This window comes from Tachypleus tridentatus, chromosome 10 (assembly GCF_004210375.1).
Source record: "Tachypleus tridentatus isolate NWPU-2018 chromosome 10, ASM421037v1, whole genome shotgun sequence".
NCBI classification, from domain to species: domain Eukaryota; kingdom Metazoa; phylum Arthropoda; class Merostomata; order Xiphosura; family Limulidae; genus Tachypleus; species Tachypleus tridentatus.
This window is the reverse complement of record NC_134834.1, coordinates 154,766,768-154,778,845: the sequence shown is the minus strand read 5'-3', so window position 1 is coordinate 154,778,845 and position 12,078 is coordinate 154,766,768. Positions and strand designations below refer to the sequence as shown.

The 12,078-nt window shown below is 33.2% G+C and overlaps 1 protein-coding gene across 2 annotated transcripts in view; it reads left to right on the top strand.

The window, feature by feature from the left end:
• Nucleotides 1-11,864, top strand: part of Prosalpha7 (proteasome alpha7 subunit) — a 29,965-nt gene extending 18,101 nt beyond the window's left edge. For both annotated transcript variants that reach the window (XM_076464666.1, XM_076464665.1), the window contains 4 exons: nucleotides 7,213-7,259; nucleotides 9,635-9,702; nucleotides 10,971-11,035; nucleotides 11,368-11,864. In XM_076464666.1, the coding sequence (XP_076320781.1) occupies nucleotides 7,213-7,259; nucleotides 9,635-9,702; nucleotides 10,971-11,035; nucleotides 11,368-11,409 (222 nt within the window). In that variant the 3' untranslated portion in view covers nucleotides 11,410-11,864. The remainder of the gene's footprint in view (nucleotides 1-7,212; nucleotides 7,260-9,634; nucleotides 9,703-10,970; nucleotides 11,036-11,367) is intronic.
• The last annotated feature ends 214 nt before the right edge of the window (nucleotides 11,865-12,078 follow it).

Genomic DNA, 12,078 nt, shown 5'->3' with positions numbered 1-12,078 from the left:
TCTTTGCCTAGCTGATACAGCTTCAGGGTGATCATGTAGCATGTGTGAATAAGGAATCATACACCTGCATGTGATATGAAGGAGGTGTTATTTGGCAATTCACACAATATGCCCATAATCATAGAATATGGTGACTAGTATTGTTAGCTTGTTGGTAATGTTGCAAAATAGTTATTTTTTTAAATGTTATAAGAAAAATGCTTTTATAGAAGATAGTGTAATTTAATTGTGTTCATTTAGATTTGTATAAGATGAAGGCAGAAGAGATCTATGCCTTTCCAATAACAGTTAGGTTGACACATTTATGGTTTTGTGCTCATCCATCTTACCTTCTATCTATGGAGCTTCTTTCCACAATGGGCAAAGAGTATACCTTATACAGAAGTGGTGTGGTCTCCCACATATGATCTTCTACTAACATGATCTACTGTTTAGGGTTGTCCTTCAGATGCTTCTGAAGAATGCTTCTTTCTTTCCTATGAATAGATTTCTCCACCTTTTCAATGTGGAATTTCAGCTATTTATGTGAGTGGAGGTAATGTATTGAAAATTATACTTTTCCTCATTGAAAATGTTTTTCTGATGGGTACTTGCCTCTTCTCTAAAACTGGTGCTTCAATTTTCTACCCAAATTAAAAGTGGTAGTTAAGTAGAATTGAATAGAGAGAGTCACACATGCATTAAAAAAAAAGCACATAGAAGGCACTACTGAACAAGAAGAACTTTATATGCAAAAGGAGGTAAGTATCTGTAGGAAATACATTTTCAATATAATATAGGAAAATTATAACTGTTACACAACTGACTTTCTCAAGTGCTTTGGTGGCTGGTTAATCTGCACTTGCCCCTTGGTGTGGATTCCTGTACGTGGTGAGGGGGACCTCCCTGGGAAAGTTCTGTTTTTTCAGTTTACTTCCTCTAGGATTTAAACATCCATCCACATGTTTGCTCTGCATGGTGACCTGTCAAGGGGAAGAGAGGATCCTGGTGGTTGAGGGGTCCAATCCTGTGTATGGGTGGCCTTGGAACAGCCCTCCTAGGGTCAGTCAGCTGGTCCACTTGGGCTAGGGTCAGCCAAGTACTAGTGGTAGATGTTCTCAATAGGTTTTGTACACATTGTATCTGATGCTGGCGTTTGGGTATAATGCTCACAAAACCCTGGCATTGCTGCAGTATCCTTGTTTTGACACTGTAGTGCATCCCCTTGTAGGGCTCTATGGTGGGTGGGGTCAGTGGGCACCAAAATATTCTTTTTCATTATGGATCCTCCAAATAAAAACTTAAGTAAAATAGTGAAAAAAACAGTCCATAGGTAAACGTTCATGTCTTCAAGATTCTGTAATGCCTGTACCTCGTTTTCTTGTACTACATTCTTTTTCAAACAAATCTTTAGGGCAAATGTCTCCCTTTTTCATTCAGAGGGGACTTGCTGGCTCTACAAAGTCAGTAAAGAAGCTTTGCTCTGGTGAAATATGGTGGAAACAGCCACACCTCAACACAGTGAACTCCTCTTGCATTTAAAGGCCATTGGGGATATACCTATTGAGGTTGCACTTCATGCTACTTTGAATTTGTCATGAGGAGTTATTATTGAGAGGGATTTGAAGAACATCCCTGAGTCAGAGATTCTCACTGGTTTCTCCACCCAAGGAGTTTCTACAGTGTGGCGTTTCTCCACTTACAAAGATGAAATTATGATGCCAACCAGTGTCCTCATTCTGACATTTACATCACTTCATCCACCTACCACTATCAAGGCAGGTTATAGTAATTGCAGGATGAGGCCATACATTCCATACCTACTCAGATGTTTCTAGTGTTAGTGGTTCGGTCAATTGAAGATATCGTGTCATGGTTCCTTGAAGTGTACTCGTTGCAGTGGCAAGGACCACAATGTCTATGACTGTGAAATGGGTCCTCATTGCATCAATTGCAATGGCTCTCACCAGACCTACTTCTGTTCTTGCCCTAAATGGTTGTAAGAAAGAGGTGCAGCACTTGAAAATGATTCAAAAAATTACTTACCATGAGGCTCCAAACTTGCTGTCCACCACTTCATCTTGGACTATGCTGCTGCACTTTGTTCCTCTACTACAGTGGGAGTGCAGACGGATCTTTCTGTGCCTCCAAAAGAATTGTTTTCAAACCATATAAAAAGTCTTTTGACCTCCATCATTAAAAATGTTGATGAATCAACTTCAACACCCCTATCTGTACCTAATATTCATTCCACCAGACCCCAAGATCTACTTCCTTTGGTTCTGGGTACAGGAATTTCCTTGGGTACATTTTCTTCTCCTACCCCAAGATGCAAAATGATCATTTGTTCACATCCTCAGTCACTGGAATCCTCTTCCAACAACAAAAACCAGCCCAATCGACCCAGGGCAGGATCCATGGAGGTCGACAGATCTTGTTCGAATAAAGACAATTAAGAAAAAAGATGTGGTCATAAACAGAAGGGTTCTCCACCCAATTTGCTTACACAAATAAAGATGCCCATCTTGATACAATGGAACTGTCAAGGTTTACGTTCTACTCTGGAAGACATCAAAGCACTGATTCCTTCCTACCATCCTGTATGTCTTTCCTTACAGGAAACATTTCTGAAACCTGCCAATACAATCACCTTATGGCAGTTTTCTTTGTATAGAAATGACTGGCTGTGTGATGGATGAGTGCATGGTGGGGTGGCAGTGCTGGTTGATCAGCATGTGCCCACCTTATCTTTGCCACTCGACACACCCTTGGAGGCTGTAGCCATCCATGTTTCCTTGAGTCGTACCATCACTATTTGTTCTCTCTACCTGTCACCTGGAGAGACTGATGATCAATCAGACTTTGATACTCTCATTGAACAGTTGCTGTCTCCCTTTTTAATCCTGGGGGACCATCCCCTTTGGGGAAGTGCTGATATTGTTGGGAGGGGTTGATCAGTAGAGCGTATGCTCTCTGATCACAACCTTTCTCTTTTCAATACTGGTTTTTATACTTATTTTTCTGTGCCTAGTCAGTCCTTTACTGCTTATCATCTCTCAATTCACTCCACTTCACTATTCTCCCACTTTTCATAGAGGGTTGACAATAACCCATGAGACAGTGATATTTTCCTATAATTTTGAGAGAGACTGGCCGCGGTTGATGCCACCCGACCCGCATGCCTCGGTGGAAGCTGGATCAAGCAAACTGACCCTTTTTCATTGCTCTCTCAGAATTTGATCCTGCCATCATCTGTAAGCCATCAATAGATGACTGTGTGACAGCAGTAACTGACTGTATTATACAACTGCTGAATGTATTCCTAAAACCTTGACACATTTTCTACAGTATCTTTGTTCATGATGGAATCCTGTCTGCCAGACGGCACAGAAGGCTCAAAAATGGGCCTGAGATACTTTTTATAGGTACCCTACACTCTCGCACCTCATCGCTTTCCAGCAGGCCTGTGCACTTGTTTAGTGGGTAAGGTGTCAAAGCCAGAAGAACTTTTGGATTAAGTTCTTAACCATCTTACCTTCTACCACCAGTTTCATAGTCATATGGGACAAGATTCAAAAGGTCAGTGGATAATATAATTCTGTCCCCCTCACAATCTTTTTCTCTGAAGGCCAGGAAGTAGTAGCTGATACCTGGAGCATCGCCAATACTCTAGGTGAAAGCTTTTACCAGGTATCTGGCACTTTTGCTTCTTTCTCCGCCTTTTTAGCCATCAAGACTCGAGCAGAGCAATCACCTCTTTTCTTTCGAGCTGATTATTTTTATTACTATAATCGTCCCTTTACACTGGTGGAACTCAAACTGGCCCTTTATTAGTCTGGCAGTATACTGGATGGACCTGATGATGTATATTATGAAATGCTGTGCCATCTATCTCCTGCTTCTTTTGCTATTCTTCTGATTGTTTTAACTGGATCTGGCAGGAGAATGTTTTTCCTGATGCCTAGCAATAGCCCTACTTTTTTCTAATCATGGGAAGGATCCCAAGATTCCTTCAAACTATTGTCCAATTGCTTTGATGAGCTGCCTCTGTAAAATGTTAGAAAGGATCGTTAATGCCCATGTTTGTATTCACGGGAATGGGCTTGCGAACACCACAGCTAAATCTGTCTGCTCTGGCATTGTCACTGCTGTGCTAGTTTCATACAAGGACCATGGTCCTGTATTCAGGGCTTGGCTCCATGCCAGTTGACAGTCAGCTTGGAGTGAACAATGTGAAAACAGGCTTTTCCAAATAAAACCCTCTATTGGACTTCAGCTGTCTTGCTTCTGTAAGGATCGGAAAGAGGAAGTTGTTCTAACTGGACTACACGTTGGTCACAGTTTTTTAACTCATCGTTTTCTCTTATTTGGGACTGAAGCATCAGTGTGTTGTCTGTGTAATACTCAGGTCACAATAAACCACATTTTACTGTCTTGTCATTGTTACAACTCTCATCAACAGCACCATTTTAAACATGTTTTGTCCCAAAGTTTATTCATAATGTTAAACAGTGTTATTGGTGATGGTGACACTGTTCACCTAAGAAAAGCTTTTAGTTTTTTAAAGGCCATTAATCTTTTTAATGCTATTTGTTTTTGTTTTTTTTAATTTATACAATAGATCTTTTTTAATGTGGTTCCCTTTTGAGAATCAAAATACATCAAGTTTGATTTAAAAATAGAAAATAGCATTATGTCAATTAAATCAAAACAAGGATTGGAAAGGCCAACTTCATGTGACTAATGCTGCTGTTTGAACTACCCATTAGTCTTCCTGGCAAGTTATAATAATTAACATTTTGCTACAAGTCTTTAAAAACTTACATTACTTTCTGAAGATGGCCATAACGTCAAATAACTCAAAACCAGGACTGAAAAGGCCAACTTCAAGTGACTAATGATTTTTGAACATACCTTTTTGTCATCTAGGCGAGTTATGATAATTACAGTTATGCTACAGAAAGTCCTTTACAACTTGTGTTACTGTAGTTTTTCTCTTACCACTGTAGACTAGATGTAAAAATTAGATTTAATGCTATTTATGTTTTTAATTTAAGAATTAAACTTTGCCTTGTTTTACCTTAATTTCCTTTTATGAATTTTAATAATTTAACTTGTTACCAGATGTTTGGCACAGATAACCTAGTTACTTTGCATTATGAAACACTAAACCAACCAATCAACTACTCTGCACTTGGTTTGTTTACTACTCAGTTGTGTACAATGCTTATAGTTTTGTTCACATGTTGCTTTCAGTGTGTTTCAGATATTAATTTGTATTGCACATCTGGCCCATTCCTACTGTGGAGTACTATAATTATGACAAACACATCCATGAAGCATCTTTTTCACCTTACCAATATATTCAATGTTTCTCTAGTTACTGCATGTTGAAATTAATTTCAAAGTAAATATAAAAAGTATGTGTAATGTGATTATATTGTTATTTGGGTTATGTTCTCCCTACAGAAAGTCTCTGATCAGATTTTCTCTTTTAAATTGTATTGATTAGTTATATTATTACAAAGTGAATTTTTTTCTACCATACTTGAGTATAACACACACAATGTTATACTGTGAAATTAGCATATTAAAATACTGTTCAAGCAATATAATAAAACTAAATAGCCTTTTTAGTAAACAAACTAACATGTACGTAGGTTTCAAAGTGGAAGTAATGTTGAAACATTATTTGAATTAATACTAATGCAAGTTATCTATGCCACCTTCCTAATTAAATTGTAATTTAAACGGTTCTACTTAAATTTAAAAATGTTGAAATATTAAATATTGCATAAAACTCCATGCATTTCTTTTAGAATATTTTACACACTGTATACAAAAGAGTCACAGGTAAAAAGTATTAATATAATTTCATTAGTGTGGAAATTATAAGAGACCACTTGATAAGGAGTAATAGGCTAAAATGTCATTTTAGGCATCTGTCATGCCTGGATAGGTGCATTGTGCTTCAAATGAGAAAATTCACTATTGATTAAAAACTGTTAAGCTTATTTTTATTTCACACATTAAAATAAAAAATATATCAGAGTTGAAATTATTTAAAAAGTATACACTATTCTGTCTATAAACAAAACAATCTGACATTTTGGACTGATTTCAGTATGCCCAAAGAAAATTATTGATTGTAAATTTCCTAAATTTTTGCTGAGCATAATGCTTTTGAACAAAATGGTGGTAATATATCCTTGTCATTTTAAGACAAGTTTAGCTGCATCAGCTTTTAGTCAGTTACTGGTTCTCAACCTTGATAGTCATGGTGTATGGTAAATGGCCATATATTTTAGAGTCAAGGAGCCTTAGGCTGGTGATCTAAACATGTAATGAAAGCTCTTTTTCCCAATTTTTGTCAGCTGTATAAGCTAATGTGGTTTAGAGTTCTGAGGAGGTTGAAACAAAATGATAAAAACATTGTGATTTGTTGCTAATAAATGCTTTTAAGCAATTTTTGATACAATTACAGTCCTGATTCTTTTAGGCTTGTTTTACATTTCATATTTCACTTGAGTAATGATGTTGAAGTATAACAGAAAATAAAATGATGATTATGTAGGCTTAGGAAGTTCATATTTCAGTTAGCTGTATGAGGTTTCATTTTGCTTACAAAGCTGCTGTGTTAGGCCTTACTAACTTAAGTCACCACTTGAATGAATAGAGAAAATAACCAAAATGTAAATGAAAATAAAATGGGTTTAAAGCTGATTACGTATATTGAATGAAACCTTCTAATTAACAATTAATAAACAAAGTCAGCTTGGTTATAATTTGGTTTCATACAAAGTTATATTAAAAATCATGTAAATGATGAAACTACGTGCAGTGTTGTTTTTAATCAAAAACACAGATGAAATTTAGTTTTATAAAAGTTTAAAAGAATGTATGGGGGACATAAAACCAGTCATTAAAATCTCCAACAAAAGTAAGAATTTCAGTATAAAATATTACCAAAAGTTCAAAACTGCACATTTGTACAAATATAACATTTTATTTGCAGAAGACACATGTAGAGATATCTTCTGAAGTTTCATACTGTTTTATCCAATTTTGTGTTGTTTTGCAAAGTAATAATAATAAACTAAGAATCAAAGGCATATCTTTTAAACACACCTGGGTCTGATAGTTACTGCTATAAAAGAAGCACAAAAATAAAATATTTAGAAGTAATACGATGTGAACATGGTTAGAAAGCATGTTTATACTTTTAATTTACAGGTGAAAGAAATGACATGTAGAGAGCTTGTAAAAGAAGCTGCAAAAATGTAAGTATTTGTAGATACTTTTCTTGTGTTTAACACTAAAATATTTAGTTAAGTATGACTCTCCTTTATCTTTGTCCTGACTTAGGAATATTATATAGATAATCATTTCTGCAAATAAATTGTTGTTTGTACTATATCAGGTTATACAAGTCATAATATTGTATGTATGATAAGGTAGTTATTCCTAGTTCTAATTTTATTTTTGTAATGAGTATTTGTTTATTAACTTTTTCACTACAGGCTCAGCATAATATACAGAAGATTGTTTACACATTTGCACATGTTAAGTATTTGCATTATAACTTTTGATACAGCCATGTGCATCTTTACAAAATTTGGTAGACTTTTAGTAAATATTACAAGTATTTTGTATACGAAAAATCTGATTTTTATATAATATTTTTACTAAAGATTTGTTTCTGAAAATAAATGTTTTGTTACTAATGTGAGTGAAATGATTTTGTTATAATTAAAGAAACCACTAATAGACCCAAAAATCTCAACTATTATTTGCACAATCTCTAAAACCTTCTAAATACATTTCAAACATTTGTTTACAGCTAGACTTTTATATTTTGTTATTTTCTATACTCTGTGTGGGAGTCTGTTACTTAACCAACCTTGTAACTATAATAAAGAATTAGGAAATAAATATAAACTATGCTGTTTTCATGCTAGAATTACTACATGTTATAACACAAAAATACAAATGTTTAGTTTAAGTAGCTAAGTCTCATAATGCTGTTTTGACTTAGCCTTAACATTACATATCTTGCATGGATGCAGTGCACGTGCACTCATTTACGTATCCAGTAATAATGAACTGACCTTTAGTCTTCCCAGTGTTTTAGTGTAGTAGTATTTTGTAGTATACAGTCACATTTCAATTATTATACATTATATATGTATATAGATTACTACTATTTAGAAATAAATTATTAAACTTGTTCTTAAAATATAGGACAAAAATAAACAATTCTCTTCTTGCTACAACCTTTGTACTTGGTTATTGCTTTTAATATTACACATGTGGAGGATATTAAACAGAATTTATTTTAGGTTTTATATATATGCAGTTGAATAACTAACTGATACCATAGAATTCCACTATAATATATTAAGCTTGGTAACTGATGTATTTAGATTTTATAAAATATATGAAACTTTGAGCAGACTAAAGTCACAACTTACCTGCTTAAAAACTTGGTTTGAAAGAACATGGTAGCTTTTTCACAGATTAAAATGGTTGAGAAAACTACTCTGGGGACATTTTAAGCATGTTATATTGTGAAGTAAGTGTATGTGAGGGACCATTCCAAAAAATGGAAAAAGTTGAATGGAGTCACCTTGTTTGATTCAGTACATAAGCCATATCTTAAAATAATAAAAAGATGCAAGGTTTTTATTATATATTTTAGCTTGTCAATATTAGTAATTTGATTTCCTAATTTATAGAAAACTATAGACCTAGTATTTTAACATCATAAACACCCAATTTTAAATTGCTACATTCAGCATACCATGCAACTTGCTAAAATCTATATTTAAATGTTATTTTAATAGTTACTTTTAAAGTAAGAAATTAACTTGTACGTAACATTAAAGTTTGAATTATACTCTACAGTTTGACTCTAAATATATTGACATAAAATTATAAAATAGTAGTTCAATAAAATTTTGAATGCAAGCCAAACGTGGTGACATAGCATCGACCAGTGGTGAAAGTTAAGCAGTGAAATAAAAACAAGAGGGAATCCTCAATAGCCCCAACACTTGAAATTCTTCTAGGTAGGATCAGAGTAAACTACTCTACAAGACCCTTGTTTTCATTTTTATTAACTATATTTTTGTGAGTGAGCAATATCAAGCATGGGGTGTGCATGTACCCAATTCAATTTTATTACTCAAGATCTCTACCAGCCTACTCTCAAATTAAAATTCTTTTAGGCAGAAGTAGAATAAATTAAGTAAATGAGTCCTTGGACATGGTCAGATACATCAACACAAAGGATTGGATCTCTTGAGTCAAAAACTGTAATTAGATCTCAGATCAGTTAAGAGGTAACAGAGTTATGAGCTGAAAGTTTGTATGTGAAAAGAAAAGAAAAAAAACAACTCAAAAGTTATACCATGACCTGCTCAGCCATGACTAAATATACAACTGGCACTGAGAAAGACATACAATCTCAACTAAGTTTTTAACTCATTTGCATAACCAATATGCAATGTTTGTTTTAGAAAAATTCTAAACCTGTAAAATGTATCAGTTATTAAATAAGTCAACATTGTAAGAGTCTTAAAATGTAGATACTCATGGTAGTTTGAGTTTTAAAAATATGTACTAACATGCACAATGTTCTGATATTTTTATACAGTATATATGTCATCCATGATGAAATTAAAGATAAAACCTTTGAACTTGAACTCAGTTGGGTTGGAACAGGTAAAGTATTTTTAGGGTACTATTTTTATTACTAATCATTGTTCAGAAGGGATATTATTTTTAATATCTAAAACAAGTACTTGAAATAATGCATGAATTATTTACTACCATTGTTACTAAACGTTCTTCAATTATATTTAAATTTCGTATTTCAAAAAATTAAAGTTTGTGCCATTTGTTACGTTGTTTCTAAAAAACATCTTGGCCTGAACATTCATGAGTTTTAAATTTAACCATGAAATTAAAAATTTTATATCAATGATCTTTAGAAATTTGTACTAGAAATTTAATTAGCCAAAGGCACTTTACTTGCACCTGAATTTTAACAATTTCATCAAGTTTTCATTTACTTCTAAAGCAGCTGAGAATAAACATCAGTGCTGTAAAAATGTCTTTTCAGAAAGAAAGAAAAAAAATCCAAACTCTTATACATGAGATCTAAAGATATTCAACTAAATATACTGGGTGGCTCAAAAATACTAAGACTAGGTCATGAATTAATTTTTCCACATTAGTATAGTAGTTGCTGCAGCTGTTTTTATTAAGATAGCTCAGTGAATGGACTCATTTCATTTTCATTACCTTTGTGTTATATGCGTAGAGATTACTGTCAGGAAATGTTTTTTCTAAACGTGTCCTTAATGGTCTTTTACTTTTGAGTCACCTTATAGGAAAACTTTTTTTTTTAATATTCACTGAAAACTCTACCACTAATTATACTTCATTACTAAATGCAAACCATATTATAGCACATTTTAAGTAAATTAATTTTGAAGATTTTCTACTTTTTTCATAAATGTACTAATCATTTGGTAATATACTTACTCTGGAAGCTAAGATGGTGTATAGATTTACTTTTTGTTTGTTCAGTTACTATAGATGGCTTGACATAACCTGATGATTGGAGCACTTGACATACGATCGGTGGATCACAGATTTGAATTCCATCACTGAACATGCTTAATTTTTTAGTCATGGGAGCATTGTAGTACAATGGTCAACTCCACTATTCATTGCTGAAAAAGAGTTGCCCAAGAATCATTTGATCAGTCTATCACTTCAGAATTATAGATGGCTAATGGTTAGTAATATTTTGTGACTGAACAAACAAACAGTTAATGCAGTGCACTAGACATATGAAACTAGTTGATAAAAAGGATAGTTTTAGTTAGTACTTGGATTCTGGTTAGAAAGGTTGATGTATGTTACTCACTATTGTAACACACAAAAGAAATGTAGTGGCTACTGAAAACATTTTTAATTTTCAGAAACTGGAGGAATACATAAATTTGTACCAAAAGATCTGTTTGATGAAGCTGAGAAATATGCTAAGGTGAGTAGCATGTAAGAAAAAATGACAAAAGTGATAAGGTGTCTGATTAAAAGTAAAACAGAACTTTATGAACTGTTCTTAGAAGTACTTTCTTTTATTGCCATAATGATAATTAGAATAATTATTTATTTGGACTTCAATCAAGGTAGAATTAAAATTAAATTTAAAACTGGATTGCTTAGAAAATATTTTTTTTTACTTATTTCCCAATCCTAAGATATTTAGACTTGTTTTTGTGTTTTGGTTTTTCTAGTGAACAAAAGGTTGAGATTTTTCTCACATGTGTGGACATATGTAACAGTAATTGTGGGTGTATGTTTTCTTTTTTACAGGATGCTCTTCAAGAAGAATCGGATTCAGATGAAGAAATGTGAATAAAGTTACTTAGATAAAATAAAATTTCTTGAACTGTATCTATATACACAAAAATCATTTTGTTCTCTTAGACATATACCAGTCTACCTAAGTGTATTACTAATTGATTTACCATAAAAACTCATCATCTGCATTGACTACATTGCTAATGAAATCTTCACACTCATATTGTGGACTTTCTACCATAAGCACTCATATTTTGATGCATTCTTTATTATTACAAATTTAGACCATGATTTTGTGCCTCAATTTCAGATTTCAAATATAACAAAAATACTTGTATTTAAAATATATCAGATTATATATAATTGAACACTGAAACTACTGTATTATATCACACTTTTCAGTGATCGTCTCTGAAATTTGTCACTGGTTTCCTTCAAGAAATTCAACTTATTGCTAGTATTTTGTAAGATCAGAATTTGAAAAATAAAAGTACAGCCATCATCCAAAATGCTAACATCCTCTTTTTAGACCTCTTAACACTTTTATTATGGGTTAGATGGAATTAACCCAGCTTGTATCCAAAAGAGTAATTATATTATGATTTTAGATAATGTAAGCACATGTTTACAAAATTTTGTAGGTTATTCATGAACCTTACCAAATATCATGTTTTTGAATTGCGTATTAGAATTTTCTTATAAAATATGTCTTTCAAAATGTTG